This window comes from Choloepus didactylus, chromosome 1 (genome assembly GCF_015220235.1).
Source record: "Choloepus didactylus isolate mChoDid1 chromosome 1, mChoDid1.pri, whole genome shotgun sequence".
In the NCBI taxonomy this organism is placed as follows: domain Eukaryota; kingdom Metazoa; phylum Chordata; class Mammalia; order Pilosa; family Megalonychidae; genus Choloepus; species Choloepus didactylus.
In genome coordinates this window covers 198728131-198747991 of record NC_051307.1, presented here as the reverse complement: position 1 = coordinate 198747991, position 19861 = coordinate 198728131, and the positions used below count along the sequence as shown (strand labels likewise).

Here is a 19861-nt window from a genome sequence, read left to right as displayed (position 1 = left end):
ATACTGGTGAAGGTCCATCTGCAGACTTCCACACTTGGTCCTTTATAATGGGGGTCCCCCAACATTTTTAATTGTGCAGCCCTATCAAAAAATGTTGAGCACACACTCTAAATGTAGGCATATTTATTTATTTATACATTATATCACTATACCATTATACTAATATATTAATGCAAAGTGTAAAACATGCCACAAGAAATACTCAATTTTCAAGAAAGAAATAAAACCAAAATTAAATGGAGTGTTTTTTCTTCAGTGCTTGTATCCCCCTGTTTATTTTTTAAAAAGTTTTATTCACACACCATACATTCCCTCTGATGTAAACAATCAAAGGTTCCTGGTATAATCACATAATTATGCATTCACCACCACAATCTATATGAGGATATTTCCATTTCTTCCACAAAGAAAGAGGAAGAGGAGAAAAAAGAAAAAAAAGAAAAAGAAAAAAATGAGGGCTAAAAAATATATATATAAAATACAATACAATACAATAAAAAGGTCAGAAAAAACACCAACACCAAGAATCCCATACCCTTCCTTTATATCCCCCTCTTATAGACATTTAGCTTTGGTATATTGCCTTTGTTACAATTAGTGGAAGCATATTACAATGTTATTTTTAACTGGAGACGCTAGTTTGTGTTGATTGTATTTTTTCCCCCAATACGATCCTGTTTTCAACACCTTGCAAAGTTGACATTCATTTGTTCTCCCTCATGTAAAAACATTCTTATATTTGTACATTTAATCACAATTATTGACCACTCTAGGTTTCACTAAGTTATGCAGTCCCAGAATTTATCTTCTGTCTTTCTTTCTGGTGTCATACATACCCTAACCTTCCTCTTTCAGTTGTACTCACAGTCATCTTTGTTCAGTGTGCTTTCAATATTATGCTACTATCACACAGTATTGTGCTATTCATCTCTGGATCTATGAAATCAATCCTCTTGAGCATTCTATACTCCTTCAGCACCAAATGCCCAATTTCTACCCTCTTTCTATCTCCTGATATGTTCATTTCTACACTCTTCTCCAAACCTCCCTCTTCTGTCTCTTCCTATCTGTCTGTAGCACTCCCTTTACTATTTCTTGTAGAGGAGGTCTCCTGTTCACAAACTCTCTCAGTGTGTTTATCTGCAGATATTTTAAACTCTTCCTCATTTTTGAGGGACAGTTTTGCCAGACATAGGATTCTTGGTTGGCAGTTTTTCTCCTTCATCTTGAATATATCATACCATTGCCTTCTTGCGTCCATGGTTTCTGCTGAGAAATTCGCACTTAGTCTTATTGAGCTTCCCTTATATGTGTTGGCTTGTTTTTCTCTGCTGTTTTCAGAAGTTTCTCTTTGTCTTTGACATTTGAAAATCTGATTAGTAAGTGTCTTCTAGTAGGTCTATTGGGATTATTTCTGTTTGAGGTACTATACTTCTTGGACCTGTAATTTTATGTCTTTCATAAGTGTTGGGAAATTTTCATTGATTATTTCCTCTATTATTCTTACTGCCCCTTTTCCCTTCTCTCCTCCTTCTGGAATACCTAAAACACATATTTTTGTGTGCTTTATATTGTCATTCAGTTCTCTGAGACCCTGCTCATATTTTTCCATTCTTTTCCCTATCTGTTCTTTTGTGTGTAGGATTTCAGATGTCCTCTCCTCTAGTTCACTAATCCTTTCTTCTGCCTCTCCAAGTCTGCTGTTGTATGTCTCCATTGTGTTTTTCATCTCTTGTAGTGTGCCTTTCATTCTCATAAATTCTGCCATTTGTTCTTTCAAGCTTACGAATTCTTCCTTATGGTCACCCAGTGTTTTCTTCATATCCTTCATCTCTTTTGTCATATTTTCTTTCAACTCATTGATTTGATTTAGAAGATTTGTTTGAACATGTTTAATTGGTTGTTTCAACTCCTGAATCTCAGTTGAGGTGTCAGTTCTTTTGACTGGGCCATATCTTCATGTTTGGTGTGGCTCATGATTCTTTGCTGTCTAGGAATCTGATTTTCTTGATTGGTTTATTCTGGAGATTGTTTTCTCTCTTTTGCCTAGGATTTTCTTGTAGGTTGTCTTTGACTTCTTTCTTTTCTTTGTTTCTCTTGCTGGTCAGTTGTCAGAGTGGCTCTGCTCCCCAGTCTTACCTCAAAATCAGGTGCCCACAATGGCCTGCCACAGGGATGGGAGGTAGGCACTGGGATCCTCAGCAAGTTCACTGTGTATGGTAATACAAATCTGCTGGCTTCCAGTGGTTCTCCATCATCTGTCAGCCAGCAAGTCCTGGGTTTATTTTAGAGCCCTGTTTTAACAGTTGAGTCTTCTGTATTTCTCAGCCAAAATCGGGCCAGGTTTCTGTACAGGGCATGTAGACCGTCTCCTGTGGTCCTAAGAAAGGGTCTGGAGCATCTTTTTAAAAGTGTTTCAATTCCCTTGCACCTTCCAGACTGTCCAGCAGATGGCACTGCTCGGTAACTTAGTCCTCAGAAGCTGCTTTGCCTCTAAGCACAGGCTACATCTACACAGATGAACTGAAACTGTGGGATTCCTATACCCTCACTTTGCTGGCCAAACTCTGGGTCAATGTGGGGCTCCACCTGTGGCAAAGTACTTCCTCAGCTGACTCAGGGCTGGAAACATAGTCTTTGTCCATGTTTTCTCAGTCTCCTTGTCCCTCACTGACCTGAGCCTGAAATGTCCTCCCCTGTCCCTGGGTCTTCAAATGGTGGGGTATGTCTCACTGTGAGAGATTTTATAGTCTGTGTCCCTGGTGGGAGGGGCCCTGTCTGCTGATTCTGTGCCTTTCCCACACTGAGCTGGAGTGAAGGGGAGGGGAGAGGACTGGCTGTTCCAGGATGGAAGATTCTTACCTGACATTTTTTCTCTTTTTTCAATTCAGCATCTGCAGGGTCCTTCTCCAGTCTCTTTCCTCCTCCAGAGTTTCAAACAATTCAGAATTGTCCTTTTTTTTTTGTTGACTCTCTGGAGAGAAGTTGCCAGCAGCTGTTTACCTCAGCATGTTGATGACATTTTAAATAGAATTTTAAAGATACCTCTTCCACCTCAGTGGATCATCTTGCCTTGCCCCTCAGCTGTTTGCACCCTGCTGTGGAGCCTACTGCTCTAAACCCAGCTTTTCAGCCTAAGGTTTTAGATGCCAAATGCCTCCACAGTCTGACATCAGAGAGTCTGTGCAAAATTTTCTGGCAAGAGGGCTCACAAGTTTCATAAGATTTCTGTGAGTGATTCTGTGAGCCACAAATGCTTAGGCTCACAATATTGTAGTTTTTATAACAATCACCACAACAACAATGAAAATGAGACAACAGCAGCAAATGCTCCTATTCCTGGTATGTTGGGACACGTGATAACAGAATTCCTGTCCTGAGGGGCAGAGCTGGACTCTCCTTTCCAACTGGCAACTGGTGTCTGCTCTTGGGCTCCATGAAGTGGGGATATTCATTATCTGTATAGATACATTTCCTCTTTTCAGTCCAGCTTGCCCTGTCACTGCACCCTCTCTGGTGTTATTGTTTGGGGGAGAAGGCATTTGAGTAGCGATCCCAAGGGTAGGTGAACTTATTGGTGACACTTGTTGGGTTGGATATCTTGGAGAAGTTGATGGTTTTGAGATGCTGCTAATTTGGGGAGCACTGGCAGCCTTGGAGGGCTTAGAGACTTTGGGGTAAACTGTCAGCCCAGGGAGCTTGTCTGTTTTGGGGGATGGTTGTGAGTGGGGGATGTCGATGTGGGTAGCAGTGACTTTTCCTTTCTTCAGTCCAGCTTGCCCTGTCACTGCACCCTCTCTGGTGTTACTGTTTGGGGGAGAAGGCATTTGAGTAGCGATCCCAAGGGTAGGTGAACTTATTGGTGACACTTGTTGTGTTGGATATCTTGGAGCAGTTGATGGTTTTGAGATGCTGCTAATTTGAGCAGCACTGGCAGCCTTGGAGGGCTTAGAGACTTCAGGGTAAACTGTTGGCCCAGGGAACTTGTCCGTTTCGGGGGATGGTTGTGAGTGGCGAATGTTGATGAGAGTAGCAGTGACCCTGGGCCCCACGGAATTCTTAGATGGTGCAGGCTGTGATGAGGGTATTAGTGGCTTCAGGCCCAGGTCTAACCTGCTCCAAGCACAAAAATCTTGCAGACATGCCTCACAGTTGTTGCTGTCATGTGGCCCTTCAAGAGAGATGTCCTTGATAGTAGGAATCTCCTCCATTGACTCAAATCCTTCTCTGTAGCATTTCTTCAGAATTCGGAATACCAGGTTGCTCAGGACCCTCGAGATGTTCTCTTGTGTGAACTCAGGAACCTCAAACTGAGGCTGAGAGCACTTATGGCACCTCTGGAAAAAGATCCTCATCTTTACCCTGCCCCTGGACTTCCTCTTCCTCCAGTGCATATGGAAGAGGACCTGAACTTGGGCTGAGGCCCAACTGCGAGAACAAAAGGAGCACCGGAACCTGCAGAGACAGAAGACAAGAGCTTCAGCTTGGTTCAATATGGCCTAAACTATGGGCTGCTGCCAGAGGTAGAAAGATAAATCACTTGATAAGGGTCATTAGTGGTGGTGGAAGAAATTAATGAGCTCCTTGTTCCCATCTCCATTCTGCTGCCAACATGCTATATGAACCACAGCTTTCCACCATGAAAATAGCAAATCACAAGCTGTCAGAGCTGGAAGCAATCTTGGATATCTTCTAAATCCAAAATGCTTATTTTAGTGATGTATAAACTGGGAACCTGACAGGCCCAGAGACCCAATGGATGTAAGAGGCCAAGATAAGACTAGAACCCCAGTCTCCTGATGCCAAACCAAGAGTGCTTCAAATTTAGATGTAAATGGGTCAAACGCTATAGTGTAAAGGCAACCATTAAATTAGTTCCTGTGATCCCTGAACTACAATCCACAAATGGATGCAGGTGTGGTGGTAAGTCATAGACCCACATCTCAGGAAAGGCCTAAAAGGACCAGTGTTCTTTAAGGGAAAAGCATTGCCTTATGCTTGGTTACCCAGGGTCTCCCAATCTTCCAGTATTACAGGGAGATTTCAGTGTCCAGCTCCTTCCTCTTTTGCTCTCCCTCCAACCCAACTCCTTGCTCAAGGTAGCCTGGGAAGCTTCATATTCTGAGTGCCCCTGGCTTCACACGGGGTATAAGAGAATGCTACCTATTCTGGTTTGCTAATGCTGCCATTAAGCAAAATACCAGAAATGGATTGGCTTTTATAAAGGAGGCTTATTTGGTTACAAAGTTATAGGCTGTTCTAGTTTGCTAATGCTGCCAGAATGCAACACACCGGAAATGGATTGGCTTTTATAAAAGGAGGTTTATTTGGTTACACAGTTACAGTCTTAAGGCCATAAAGTGTCCAAGGTAACACATCAGCAATCGGGTACCTTCACTGGAGAATGGCCAGTGGTGTCTGGAAAACCTCTGTTAGCTGGGAAGGCATGTGGCTGGCATCTGCTCCAGAGTTCTGGTTCAAAATGGCTTTCTTCCAGGACATTCCTCTCTAGGCTGCAGTTCCTCAAAAATGTCACTCTTAGTTGCACTTGGGATATTTGTCCTCTCTCAGCTTCTCTGGAGCAAGAGTCTGCTTTCAACAGCCATCTTCAAACTGTATCTCATCTGCAGCTCCTGTGCTTTCTTCAAAGTGTCCTCTTGGCTATAGCTCCTCTTCAAAATTATCACTCTCAGCTGCACTGAGTTCCCTCTGCCCATCAGCTCATTTATATGGCTCCACTGATCAAGATCCATCCTCAATGGGTGGGGCCACACCTCCACGGAAATATCTCATCAGAGTTATCACCTACAGTTGGGTGGGGTGCATTTGCATGCAAATCTAATCAGCACCAAAACGTCTGCCCCACAAGACGGCATCAAAGAATATGGCTTTTTCTAGGGGACATAATGCATTCAAACTGGCACACAGGCTTAAGGCCATAAAGTGTCCAAGGTAAGGGGTACCTTTACTGAAGGATGGCCAATGGCATCCAGAAAATCTCTGTTAGCTGGGAAGGCACATGACTAGTGTCTGCTCCAGAGTTCTGGTTTCAAAATGGCTTTCTCCCAGGGCATTCCTCTCTAGGCTTCAGCTCCTCAAAAATGTCACTCTTAGTTGCTCTTGAGGCATTTATCCTTTCTTAGCTTCTCCAGAGCAAAAGTCTGCTTTCAAAGGCCGTCTCCAAAATGCCTCTGTAAGCTGCAGCTCCTCTCTCAGCTCCTGTGCGTTCTTCAAAGTGTCCCTCTTGGCTGTAGCAAGCTCGCTCCTTCTGTCTGAGCTTATATAGTGCTCTAGTAAACTAATCAAGGCCCATGCTGAATAGGCAGGGCCATATCTCCATGGAAATTATCCAATCAGTGTTATCACCTACAGTTGGGTGGGGCACATCTCCATGGAAACACTCAAAGAATTACAATCTAATCAATGTTAATACATCTGCCCACACAAGATTACATCAAAGATAATGGCATTTGGGGGGACATAATATATTCAAACCGGCACATTTCACTCCCTGGACCCCAAAATGACATGATCCTTCCATGTACAAAATATATTCATCCCATCACAATATCACAAAACTTAAATAATTTCAGTAACAATAAGCACACGATCCCATCAGAATCAGTTACAGGTGTAGTTGGTCCTAAGGCATAATTCCCCTTTAGCTGTGGATCTGTGAAACTTAGAACAAGTTATGTGCTTCCAATATACAAAGGAGGGACAGTCATAGGATAAACATTCCCATTGCCATAAGGAGAAACTGAAAGGAAAACAGGGTTAACAGGACTGAAACAGTTCCTAAAACTCACAGGGCAAACTCCATTAGATTTTAAAGTCTGAGTCATTTACAGATTGATGTTTTATCCTTGGGGCTTGAAAGATCGGGAGTCTAACCCTTCCCAAGGGCCTTTGTGGCAGCCCTTTTCTCTCCTAACGGTGGGGTGAGTGCTCCAACATATCCAGCTGGGGTGAGTGCTCCAACATATCCATCTCCGGGGCACACACTCAACCCCTTCAGAACAGTGGGGTGGCAGCCAGGCTCTCCCCATTCCCAGGGAGTGTGCTCCACCCTCTCTGAGGCCTGGGGTGACAGCAATCTTCCTGAACATCGAGCTGCAAGGCCCACCTTCAACCTCCGGGTCAAACTCACCCTTTCCTTGCATGTGGGCCACTCTGCTCTCCCACTCCGAGACCTCTTGACTCTAGACCTCAACCTCCATGGCTCTGTCTTTGAAGAAATTTTTCCTTCAATTTGTTCCTTGTCTGTCTCTCCAGTCCAGAAGAGCAGCGGCTCTGTCTATAAAGATCTCGCAAAAATTCTTTTGGCTTTGTGTGAAGCACACAGGGGTCAAAGCTATCAGACAATAGGACTTTCCACAAATCCTTTCTGGATAACTCTATCTCCAATCTTGGCTTGTACTAAAATGGTGGTCAGTTTCCATGTTTGGTTAAATCTCCCCATAGGGCTGAAGCTTCTGGGGTTCTACCCCCTGGAAACCCTGAATTTTCCAAACCGTCAGTTTCTGGTTTCTTTGAACCTAAGAGTTCAGTTCTAAATTTATCACTCTCCGCTCACATTTTACTATAAGCTGCAAGCAGAAGCCATGCTATATCCACAACTTTTAGTTTCAGAATCTCATCTGCTAAGTATTCCAGCTCGTCGCTCTCAAATTCTTCCTTGCGTCTGACACCAGGACTCAATTTTGCCAAATTCTCTGCCACTTTAAAACAAGATCGCCATTCTTCCAGTTGGCAAAGACAAACTGCTCAAGGCGTCATCAGAAGTAACTTTAGAGCCCATATTTCCACAGTCTCTTCAAAGCAGTTTAGGCCTTTTCTATCAAGCTTCTCACAATTCTTCCAGAATCTTCTCCTTATCCATTTAAAAAGCTGTTCCAACATATTTGGTATTTGTAAACTCAGCAGCACCCCACTTCTCTGGTACCAAAATCTGTTTTGGTTTGCTAATGCTGCCATTAAGCAAAATATAAGAAATGGATTGGCTTTTATAAAGGGGGCTTATTTGGTTACAAAGTTACAATCTTAAGGTCGTAAAGTGTCCAACGTAAGGGGGTACCTTCATTGAAGGATGGCCAATGAAGTCTCGAAAACCATTGTTAGCTGGGAAGGCATGTGGCTGGTGTCTGCTTCAGACTTCCTGGTTTCAAAACGGCTTTCTCCCAGGACGTTCCTCTCTAGGCTGCAGCTCCTCAAAAATGTCACTCTTAGTTGCTCTTGGGGCATTTGTCCTCTCTTAGCTTCTCCAGAGCAAAAGTCTGCTTTCAAAGGCCATCTCCAAAATGTCTCTGTAAGCTGCAGCTCCTCTCTCAGCTCCTGTGCGTTCTTCAAAGTGTCCCTCTTGGCTGTAGCAAGCTCACCCCTTCTGTCTGAGCTTATATAGTGCTCCAGGAAACTAATCAAGGCCAATGCTGAATGGGCAGGGCCACACCTCCATGGAAATTATCCAATCAGTTTTATCACCTACAGTTGGGTGGGGCACATCTCCATGGAAACAGTCAATCAAAGACTTACGATCTAATCAACACTAATATGTTTGCCCACACAAGAGTGCATCAAAGATAATGGCATTTGGGGGGACATAATACATTCAGACCGGCACACTACCTCTTCTCAGCAGGGAGGACAGCAATATTCTGAGCTAATATATTTGGACGAGAGGAGAAGGCAGGGATGCACCTGACTCCACTTAAGACAGGAATTATGGGATAGCAGGTGTTTGCAGTATGACAGTGACACTGCTCACCAAATTACCCATGCTCTCCCTTACATTTCCCAGCCTCCTTCCAGTTAGGTTGGGGCCATCTGGCCAGTTGGTCAATTGGATGTGGGCAGACGGATTTAGGCTACTTCCAGATTTGGCCACAGAAGGTCTTAAGACTCTGCAGCTCCCTCTTCCTCTGCCTTGGTGACTCTGGAAGCCATATGTTAGGTAAATCACTGATATTTCAGGGCTTATATGTTACTGCAGCCTAGCCTAGACTTGACTGGATGAATGCAGGGCCATCTAAAACCTGGGATGGTGAATTGAAGGGATCTGGGAAGAATAAGTTAGTCAACATTTCATTCCTATATCTTGAATACAGCACCAATTCACAGGGTGGTGCTGTATGTGAGGGTGAGATGAGGGAACACGCCAGAAAATGTGACCATTATGATATGTCCTTGCTGGGGACCTCTAGGGTTTGGGGGTAGAAAAGGGCCTGGGCCTTGTTCTCCAAGCTGTAGCCCACTGTCCTCCTTTCTGGGTCACCCTGCTCTGCTAGTACGCCAGCTCAGAGCTCAAAGTCCTCACAGATAAGAGGACTGAGCCTTTGCTCAGGTGCTCCTGATGCCAGCGCCTGGTCTGGGAGAACCACAGGGTGGGAGGAGAGCTATGCTTCCTCTGCTCAGACCCCCTCCCAGAGAGGGGGCGGCAGGCGAGCAACAAGCACCTGCCCCAAAGTCTTGGATACAGTCCCAGGACTTCATTCTTTGTGCATCAGGGGCAGTCACCCCCTGCCCCTGAGGGTTGGCTTTCCCACCTGAAAAAGAGAGGGCTAGACTTTGGATGCTCACTAAGTCTTTTTATTTCAAAAAAGATTCCATCAGCTCAGTGAAGAGAGAGGCAAAGTGGCTGCAGGGTGCTCAGCAACTCCAGCTCTTCTGATCTGTGGCCGAGCGGGTCTGCCCTGTGCCAAGGGCTCTCCCCTCGTGGTCTTCATGGCCTGCCCACGGGTTTCCCAAGGCAGGAAACATATCCAGCAAGCCTTGCTTATCCAGCCCTCATGGGGTTGAGTGAAATATCTGCCATCCCTCCCCTTCTCTCTTCTTACTGCTTCCCAAACCTCACCCCTCGTGGCCTGATTTCTCTATACTCAGACATTAGGCCACACCAGTGCCCAGGCCTGCAATTGTTTGGGGTTCATTGTAATAGGAAAAAAATCTTATTGAAGCTAAAACTTCTTGAATGACTGGGCAGCTTTCTTCCTATAATCTTCAATTTACAAGCATGGAGTGGAACAAGAAAAGTAACAAGTGAACATAGTAAGAAATAAGCAAGAATTTCCTGGAATGCATCACATCACATTCCCTGCTTACCTGGCGAAGGTCCACTGCTTGTATTGTGTCCACCCTTGCTCCGGGACGTAGGGTTGCAGGTCCTTGTCTAGTTCCAGGGTCCATCTATGCCACGGTTTCACCTCCTGAATTAATTCCTGGAACACTTGCTTCCACACCTCTATGTCTTGACTCATCTTTGCTATGGTGTGCCTGGCAGGCTTGCAGTCTCCTGGGCCCTGACAGGTCCGCAGCAGGAGATGAGGTTTTGCATTTCTAAGAGCAAGGGCTCAAATCTGCTGCCTCTGGGTAGCTGGACTCGTCTTTGCCCTGAAAAGAAAGTCCAATTGAGTCTGGCTCCAAGTTTAGAGGACAGCATTAGGCTCCACATAGAATTTCGAAAGACATGGATTGCATAATTTCATTGATTATAATCTTATCAGAAAAGAGCTCTGCACTGGAAATCAGGAAGGCTGGATTTCTGCTGTTGACTTACCTTTAACCTGGAACACATCTTTTTACCAACTGAGCCCCTGCAGATTGTGGGAGGGAGGCTGCAGCTGTTCTTCCCAGTTCTAATATTTGAAAATTCTTATCCACTGGGTTGCTGTGCTCATGATCAGGGGAGGAGAGTGACCAAGAAGGGTGCAGCCACTGCATGGCCTTGCTTGGGATGCTCGCCTGCCTGCTTGGGGCTTTTACTCCTGACCACATGCCCAGTCTCTGTAGGATGGCACAGACCTGGCATTGCCCAAGGCTGCCCAACTGTAAGTGGGAGGATGGAGACCCAAGACTCAATCTTCCAACCATTAGAAACCAAGGCTGATGCAGTCAGTTTGCTGCCAGGAGATGAGGCTACATGGAAGCCTAGTGAGTGAGAAGCCACTGGTGACAGGCAAACCCAGAGCCAAGGTCCTCCTCCCCGGGGTGCCTTACCATCACCCCACTTCCTCCTGGAGAGACTTGAGAAAGGGGAAGGAGCGAGGATCAGGGGTGAAACTATGGGGTGAGTACAGAAGCAGGTCAACCCCCAGGGAAGGTGGGCAAGATTCTCGGCATCTCAGCACAGGAACAAGTCCCCAGACAGACTTGGGTCTTCCTCTCTGCATGGCCACTGACCCCTGTCCTTGACCATCTCCAAGAGGAAAGACTTAAGCAGGTGACACCACGTCCTCAGCACGTCCTTCTCTGGCCTGCCCCAGGGCACAATGTAGAAGCACTGAGAGGCCCCAGAGATCCTCAGTCACCCCCAGCCTCCAGCCCCTCTGCCTGGGTGCAGGCCCATGTGACAGGCTCTGTCCCGGCCTTCTGGCCCCGTCCACTCTCCCCACACCAGCCTGGTGGGTCATTCCAGAGGTGGAAACCTCCACTTCCCAGTGCTGCTGAACACGGCGTCCCTCACAGTCCAGCCTCAGCCCCGTGGTGCTCATTCTTCCCCCAGGCCCCGGTGCACCCCTCAGCTCCCAACCCCAGCTCCTTTCCCTGGACCACTCTCAGAACATTCTGGCACTCTGGAGCCTACTGCTTTGGCACCCCACATCTGGTCCACCCAGAACACCTGTCTTCCCCCCTCACATGGCTCCTGTTGCCCTTCACGTTCTGGGGGTCATGCAGGGCAGAGCATGTTCTGCACCCCATTCCCTGATCCTGGTGCTAGCTAAGGAATTCCTGTGCTCAACTCCTAACTTCTGCTGCAAAAAGAAAACTCAGCACAAGGTGGTGGGAATGGCCTTGCTTTCTCCCCACAGCTGAATGGAGGTGAACACTCTACGGCCTCACAGAGCTAGTTCAGACAAAGAACTGGTTCTGAGTACCATCTTGCATGAAAATGTTAAATCAGTTCTGTTTCATAAAACCACTCTTAAGAGTGATAGTGCAAGGACATCTTGAAAGACAGCCAGATGGCTGTCCCTGTAAAAGTGACCTCGACCTCTTGTTCTGGTAAGAATGTCCTGATTGAAAAACTCTGTATTCTTAAATTAAACAACTTGAAAACAAATATTTAAACTAAGAGCGAGAGAGAGAGTTTCCACATTTCAACGAACATAAGTTAAATGCTTCCCCTCTAACTACCACGAATGCACCGTTACTGGATTTTCCAGGGAATTCTGGGTCTCCAGGCAGGGGGTACCAGGACCCTGGAAAATGCACACAAGCTCCAGCTTGGCTGAAGATAGACTGATATTCGTCAGATCAGCAGTTCTCAATCCTGGAGCATGCTGAAATCACCTATCAATCCCAGGCTCCAGCCCCAGAAGTCCTAATTTAATTGCTCTGGGCATCAGCATTAAAAAAAAAATTTCCCTGTGTGATTCTAATAAGCAGTCATGGTAGGGACTGTATAGGAAGGCTGATGGGAAAGAAAATCCTGAGATACCAGTGATTTGCAATCAGAAGAGGAAGACAGACCTATAGACAGAGATGGCCTTCCACCCCCACCCCTCCGTGCTCATGTGCACACACACACACACACACACACACACATACACTACTGTGTCAGATTCAGCAGGCTTAGAGAATCAGTCCAGGGGAGCTTGGTCCTCTCCAGGAGTGGGGTCAGACTCAGGCCTTCAGAACAGTGGCCACGGGGAAGGCAGTGAGCCCTGAGGAGTGGTAGGGGAGAGAAGGGAATGGGAAGGCGAGAGGAGAGGAGGATGCAGAGGAAATGGAGCAGAAGGGGAGGAGAGGGGGAGAAAAGAAAAGAGATAAGGAGATGGGAGGTGGGGAGTGGAGGGGGAGAAAATGACCTGAACAGTGCCCGGGTGCTCAGTAATTACTTGATTGAATGTTGAATGATTCCTGTTCCAAACTCTGCAGAGCTGTCCCAGTCCGGAGTCCGAGGGTGGGAGGCGGGAGGGGTGGAGGTGGTCCTGAAATTGCTCTTATCACAGCTCTTAGAAGGACAACTGGCCTTACTTTTCTGTATCTATGTTTTCCCTGGGCGGTCATTCCCATTTCCTGTCTGATGACGTGACTCTTGGTCTGTTGGGTCTTGTTGGGATGTGTCATCATCCCTGATACAGTCCTAACAAATAATTCCTTCTCTCAAAGTCCTCAATTTAAGAGCCCTTGGGTCAAGGGAAGCCTCTTTTCACTTTCAAATCTGGTGCCCCAGCCTCTTAGGATCTTGTTCTTTTCCCCAAGAACACTGCTCTCAAAGTCACGTTTAACAAGAATGCTCTCTGTTATTTTTCTTTCATTTCACACAGCCCCTGTGCTGACCTCAAGAGAAAAAAAAATAGTTGTAAACCAATTTAGCTTTTCCTTGAGACTGATAAAATGTAATTCCTCAGGACAGAATTTTCCACCCCTGGGACTTTTTAAAGTTCCATTTGAACCACTGGATTTATCATCATTCAACTGAGATTCTTTAAACTTCCCATTACTCTTTATTTGCCGTTGACTGAAAGTCGCCATCCCTCTGTGATAAAATTCACAGCCCGGGCCAGGCCTCACGTAATGAACAATCCAGAACCAGTGTGAGACCACGGGGCTTCAGAAACCACGCGACTCTTTTCTGAGGCACAGGAGTTGGGGCAGCTCAGCCAGAGGCACCTGCTGACATCTGGCTGGGAGGATGTAATGGATAGAGCAGCGCACAGCAGTGCTGTTTCCAGAAGTACCTGAGTCTGCAGAGTTCCCGCTGCCTATTCTTGAGCTGAAAATGGGAACCTCCAAAGCCGGCAGCAGCCCTCCCTGCTCCAGTCCCTTTTTCTGCTCTTAGGGCCTTTTTCTCATTTTTTGTTTGCATTTATTTCTTCTTAATTCTGCTGTCAACGGTGTAAAAAAAAAAGTGAAAATAAAAGTAACTGTTTCCTTATTAAACGTCATTGACTAGATCCAGGGCAGGAAGCAGAAGGTGCCCTCAAAGGGGCCGCTTTACCAAGGGGCCGTCTAGGATCCTTCGCAGGCAGAGCGCAGGAAGTCAAGTCACTTGGTTCTGGCCTTGCTCCTCCGTAGAGGACAGGGTACGGTTGCCACATAAAACATCGGGCACCCGGTTAAATTTGAATTTCAGATAAACAACATGTACAAGAAAGAATATTTTAATGTAAGTGTATCTCATGAATTATTTGGTATGTAATTGCACTAAAAAATTATTCATTGTTTATCTCAAATCCAAATTTAACTGATCATCCTGTGTACGTGTGTGTGTGTGTGTGTGTTTGTGTGGTGTGCGCGCGCGTGTGTGTCTGTGCTAAATCTGGGAACTCTAGACTGGGGCCTTGAAGACCACAGCTTCAAGCAAAGCCAGGCAGGTCACAGGCTCCCCCACCTGTGACCAGCAGCCGGGGGCAACTGTGGAGCTGGAAAATAAAGGCCAGGGCCCGGGAGGGGTCACGGCTGGGCACAGGGCGACCCGCGGCCGAGGTCTGTGGGCCCTGCCTGGCGGTGCAGCCTTGACCTTGCTCTCGCAGGCTGCAGGTTGGCGGGCAGAGGAGTGACACGCAGGAGGGCGCAGCGGGCAGCGGGGACAGGAGTTGGCGCACGCGCCTGGCCCGGTCCTGCCTCTACTCCCCTGTGCTTGGTGCTCTGGTGTCCTCATTCCCTGCTCTGTCCTTAGGGCCAAGTGCCCTTGTTTGAGACCGAGGCAAACAGGAGAGAAGAGTCAGGACCCCGCCCGCCCCAATGTAAACTGAACGTTGATGGACTTAGATCCAGAAGCTACGTAATACGAACAAAACCCTCAAAAAAAACCCCATAATATTTCAGATAATTCGAGTTTCAGGTCTTCTTCTATCCCTCAAAATGTACTTTAGGCCATCGTGGTGCGGGGGAGAAAGGAGAAAGCAACGTGGTGCCCAGAGGTGGTCTAACTGATTCTAGACCTTTAGACTAGCCTGTCTTTAACTGTTCAGATTTTCTCAGCTCATCTTCATCTGATTCTTACCCTGGATATGTGGTGCAATTTTTAAGACTGCACTTTTTGTGCAATTGTTTTACCTCTAGGAGAGAGCTTCCTTTCCTCTGTTCCTTCTCCGGGACTCTTGATTTGTTCTGTTTTTGTGTAGACATTTCTCCCCAGCTCCTGTGATTTGTTTAAATTCTCTCCCTCAATCAGTGCCCGGTTTTCCTTACGCTATCCAGTTCTGGGAACCATCCTAGCTTAACAGCAGTTCAGTTTAATACCCACCAACCCACCCCTCTTTTTTTTTTTTCCTGAGAGGCTTTTCTGCCTCCGTTTTCTTCCGTTAGGGTATCTCGGCCCAGGCAGCCAGGTGGGGACAATCCAGAAAGGTGTGTCACTTCAGAAAAGTCCATTTTGCCTTTAGGTGTTTAGCTGAGAGAAAATGGATTGAATAAGGACACAACGGTTCTTACCAGCCTTTCTATCGTGGTCTCTCTCTCTCTCTCTCCCTCTTTCCCTCTCTCCTCTCTCCCTCACCCCCCCCCCCGGGGGGGGCCTTTGCATGCAGCACTCCTCCGGGGCTTGTGTTCCACCCTGGGTCTCTGTGGACTTAGGTCCCTGTGCCTGGATATACCTGTAGTTCTAACTCACTACTTTGAGTTGCTCTACAGTCTCAGTCCGCGGTGGGAGGACCTGGGCCATGAGGCCTCTGTGTGACTCGCAAGCTGCGTGGGACCGAGGGGGAGGGGAAAGGAAGTATTCTGGTGTCCGGGATGGATTTCTCCTACCTGAGATTTTTCTGTTTCTTTGATTAGGTGTTTGTGGAGTCCTTCTCCTGTCTCTGCTGTCCTCCCAAGTTTGAAGCAAGTGGGGTTTGTTCTTTAAATCACTAAATTGCTAGGGGGCCTTTTTCAGGCAGTCTTATGTTGCCATGTTGATAACATCACCAATTTATATCTGCATTTTTGTAGAGTATATAACTAAGAGTGGAAAGGCTTGGTCATAGTGAATGCATATGTTTAACTTCATTAGATGTGCCAGGCATGGAAAATGGTAATGACAGTTTATACTCATTCCAGCAATGTGGGAGTGTTTCAGTTGCTCCACTTTCTCACCAACACTTCGTATTGTCATTCTTTATAAATTAGCCTTTCTAGGGGATGTGTACAGGTATCTCACTATGATTTGTGATTCCCCTGATCATGCTTGAGTTTGAGTGCTTTTCATAATGTTGATTGTCCATTTGAATATTATCTTTTGTGAAGTACTTGGTTAAGTCATTTCCTCATTTAAGAAAATTAGGTTGTTTAATTATGTCTCCTTTATTGATGTTGTAATTTTTAAAATTAATTTTGCATACTGGTCTTTTTCAGTTACATGTGTGAGAAATACATCTGTCTTGTCTTTTTACTTTGGAGATCTTTGTAACTATAAATTTGAAAACCTAGAGGAAATAGATAGCTTCCTAAAATTGTAGAACATAGTAAAATTGACTTAAAACCTGAATATTCCTGTAATTATTAAAGAAAACCACAAAAACTGGATCTAGGTTATGTGGTCTAGGTTGTTTTCCAGGTGTGTTCTACAAAGCATTCAAGGAACAGATAATTCCACTTTTGTATCATTTTTTTTTCACACCATAGAAAAGGAAGTCACATGTGATAACTCATTTTATTAGGCTAATATAACCTTGACTCCAGAAGTGATCAAGAAGACAAATTACAGGCCAGTCTTACTGAAGAACTTATATAAAATTTACAAAACAACTGAAACACTTAAAGTGAATCTAGCAATGTGTTTTAAAATCTATCTTGACCAAGCTGAGCTTATGCCAGGAATGCAGAAATGTTTTAGCATTAGAAAACATATTATTGCAATTCACCATATTAACCTAGGGTCTTCAAAATAGATGAAAAAACAAACAAAAAGAGCATTCAGTAAAATCAAATGTCCACGTGAGACAACCTGCCCACCCCCAGATGTCCACAAACTAGTAACAGAAGGGAATTACTTAGCCTGATAAAGAGTATCTAATAAAAACCTGCAGCAAAATCATTCCACATGGTGAAATGGTAGGAGCTTAGCTTTTAAAATAAAAAACGAGACAAGGGTACTCTCCATAATTTACATGCAAACTTCTATTCGATATTGTCATAAAGATCAGAGCCAGCCCAAAACATAGTTAAAAGAAAAAAGAAGAAAAATAAGGCTATAGAGATTGGAAAGGGAGAAAGAAAAACTGTCATTATTTACTGACAATATAAGTGTTCAAATAGAAAAGAGCCCTAAAAGAATATAAATGATGAGAATTAATAAGAGTTCAGCAAGATTTCTGGATATAAGATACATACATGGAAATGAAATTTATTTAAAATGACATTTACAATAACATTAGCAAAAAAATAAGGGGCTTAAGCATCTAATGAAAGATGCTGAAGAAATTTATGGAAAAATTGTATTCTTTATAAAAGACATTAAAAAAAGACTCAGATCTCTTCCAAAAGGAGAGCGATACCATGTGCATGGACAATGATTCAATATCATAAAAATGTTCATTCTTCCCAAATTAATCTAATAGTTCAATGCAATTTCAATCAAAACACTCATAGAACTTTTCATGGAACCTGACAAATTTGGTTCTAAAATTTGTACAGAACGAAGGGCCACAAATAAGCAAGACAATTTTAAAGAGGATCAAGATGGGGTGGGATTCTCACTATTAGACATCAACACATTAAAAAAAAAACAAACAAACCATACTAATCAAAGCATTGTGCACAAATTTCCTAATTAAATAAGATAGAAAGCACCACCTAGAAATATGAGATATGAGAGAGGTGGCACTGAAGATCATTAGGAAAAGCTAGAGTTTTCAATAAATTGTTCTAGGAAAATATAGTAAACAATAAATACAAAATTAGGACCTTACTTACTTTAATTTCCTCTGGATTAAGGGCCTAAATATGAAAGGAAAAAAAAAAAAAAAAAAAAAGAAGCAGCTTTTTGAAGTACATCCTTAAACAAGACACACAAAAATATCTATAGCTTGACTATAATGCAATAACTTTTTCCTCACAAGACACACTCTTGAAAATTGAAAAAAGAAGACACAAAATGGGAGAAGGTATTTTCAACATATTTAACAAAAAAGGTGTTAATAGAGAGAATATATGAAAAACTTTTACAAATCAATGAGAAAAATATAAACAATCCAATAGAAAAATGGGCAAAAGGTATGAATAGGCAACTTACAGAAGAGCAAACATGAAAGGTCAACAAGCACTTGAAAAGATGCCCAATCTCACGTGTATCCAGAAATGAAATTTAAAGTCAAGATGACATAGCATTGCACACAGGTCTTTTTCCAAAAGCTGAAACATCTAAAACACCAAGTGTTTGTAATCATGTGGAGCAACGGGGACAGATATACACAGCTGGTATTAGTAGAAATTAGTACAACTACTTTGGAAAGCAGTTCAGCTTTGAAGATTCACATGCTCTATGCAGAAATTCTACTTCATGCACTATCTAGGGAAATAGTCACACAGAAAGCACTATGTGGTATACAGATAAGGATATGTACTAGAATATTTACAGAAATACCATTTTAATACCAAAATAACATGAAATAAAAACAGTGAATAGATAAATTGTGTTAGAGTCAACTAATGGAATTCTATACAGCTATGAAAATGAATGCTCTACAGCCTACGAGCCAAACGTGTTCCTTCACCTGTTTTTGTACTGCCCATGAACTAAAACCAGTTTTTAAAGACGAACGTTTACAATTGATAAGGAACACTAACTTTGACGTTATATCTCCAAAAAAGAATTCCATTCTTCTCATTAAAAGACCTGCACTACATAAAAAATTGTATTCAATTATTATTATTACATTTTGAATTTTGTCATTAAAAATATTGTGAAAATTTGTCTTCACTTGTTATATAAGTAGCTGTATATAATATCCTCAATTTTGCTTCTTGGCCCACAAATCCTTAAATATTTATCATGCTACCCTTTGCAGAAAGAGGCTTGCCAGCTCCTGAACCAGTGTTACATATATCAGCATGGACATATCTCACAATCATAGGGTTCAGGAAAGAATTCAGGTTGCTGGAGAATACACACAGTAGGATACTGCTTCCGGGAAGGACGAAACCACACCACCATGTTCTGAGTGGCTTAGGGAATCCCTCACATGTTGTAAAAACATAAGGAAATTCATAAGCATAAAGGAGGGAGGATGTGATTAAGGAGTGAACACAGAAGGGCATTTCTATATTGATAATATTCCATTCTTAAGCTAAGAGGAGAGTCTGTGATTGTTAATTCTCTCTATCTTTTTGAATGTTTTAAATATTTTATGATAAATTAAAAGCACACAGATATGAGATGAGAGAAGGACCAAAGCATCTCTTGAGACCCCTGGGAGCAACTGAGGCTGCACAGTGGTTGTGAGCTGCCCTGGCCGTTACACCAGTGTTAGTGTCTCGGGCTTGGGCTACCTGCACCTCTAAATGCTGCTAAGAGCATTGCTGGGCAAAGGACGGCAAGGCAAGCATGGGACACCGAGAACACACTGGGCTCAGGTGAGAGAAAGCTTATTTGTAAAGTGTGTCTCCTCTGAGCCTGGTTTCCTTATTGGCCCTGCTCCCCTCATGGCTGAAGCTGTCCCTGAGGCCAGCCTGCCATAGAGAAACTCACCCGGTCCAGGGACATCAGGCACACTCTCCAGTGCCACGCAGGAAAGCCAGGAAGGGGTCAGAGGCTCCCAGGGCCAAGCCAGCCCAAGTCTTGTCTCACCGGCCTTGGTCCCCAGGGTGCCATAAATGGGCTACTTTGTGAATTAGGACACACTCCTCTGAGGCTGAGGCTGACCTTCTCTCCCAGTGGGACTGCTTTCAGGGCAGCAGAGGCATCAATAAAGAATAATTAACTATGAGAGGAGTAACT

At 44.3% G+C, this 19861-nt stretch overlaps 1 protein-coding gene across 3 annotated transcripts; it reads right to left on the bottom strand.

Annotated features, from left to right (window-relative positions):
- Positions 1–1978: 1978 nt before the first annotated feature.
- On the bottom strand, positions 1979–19724 carry RTP3 (receptor transporter protein 3). Of its 3 annotated transcripts, none has more exons than XM_037849312.1 (3): positions 19613–19724; positions 10099–10386; positions 1979–4455 (listed from the first exon to the last, which is right to left on the bottom strand). In XM_037849312.1, the coding sequence occupies exons 2-3, from the start codon at positions 10251–10253 to the stop codon at positions 3264–3266; spliced, it is 1347 nt and encodes a 448-aa protein (XP_037705240.1). In that variant the 5' UTR covers positions 10254–10386; positions 19613–19724; the 3' UTR covers positions 1979–3263. The 3 variants fall into 3 exon arrangements, with proteins under 3 accessions (XP_037705240.1, XP_037705248.1, XP_037705233.1); XM_037849320.1 differs by lacking the exon at positions 19613–19724 and adding an exon at positions 12973–13056; XM_037849305.1 differs by lacking the exon at positions 19613–19724 and adding an exon at positions 12834–12965.
- Positions 19725–19861: the final 137 nt, after the last annotated feature.

Bases quoted from the DNA above. Each gene is read 5' to 3' on its own strand.
- RTP3 (XM_037849312.1), bottom strand. From the start codon at position 10,253: ATGAGTCAAGACATAGAGGTGTGGAAGCAAGTGTTCCAGGAATTAATT. The intron at 4,456-10,098 runs GTAAGCAGGGAA...CTGTCTCTGCAG, and splicing joins AAGCAGTGGACCTTCGCCAG to GTTCCGGTGCTCCTTTTGTT.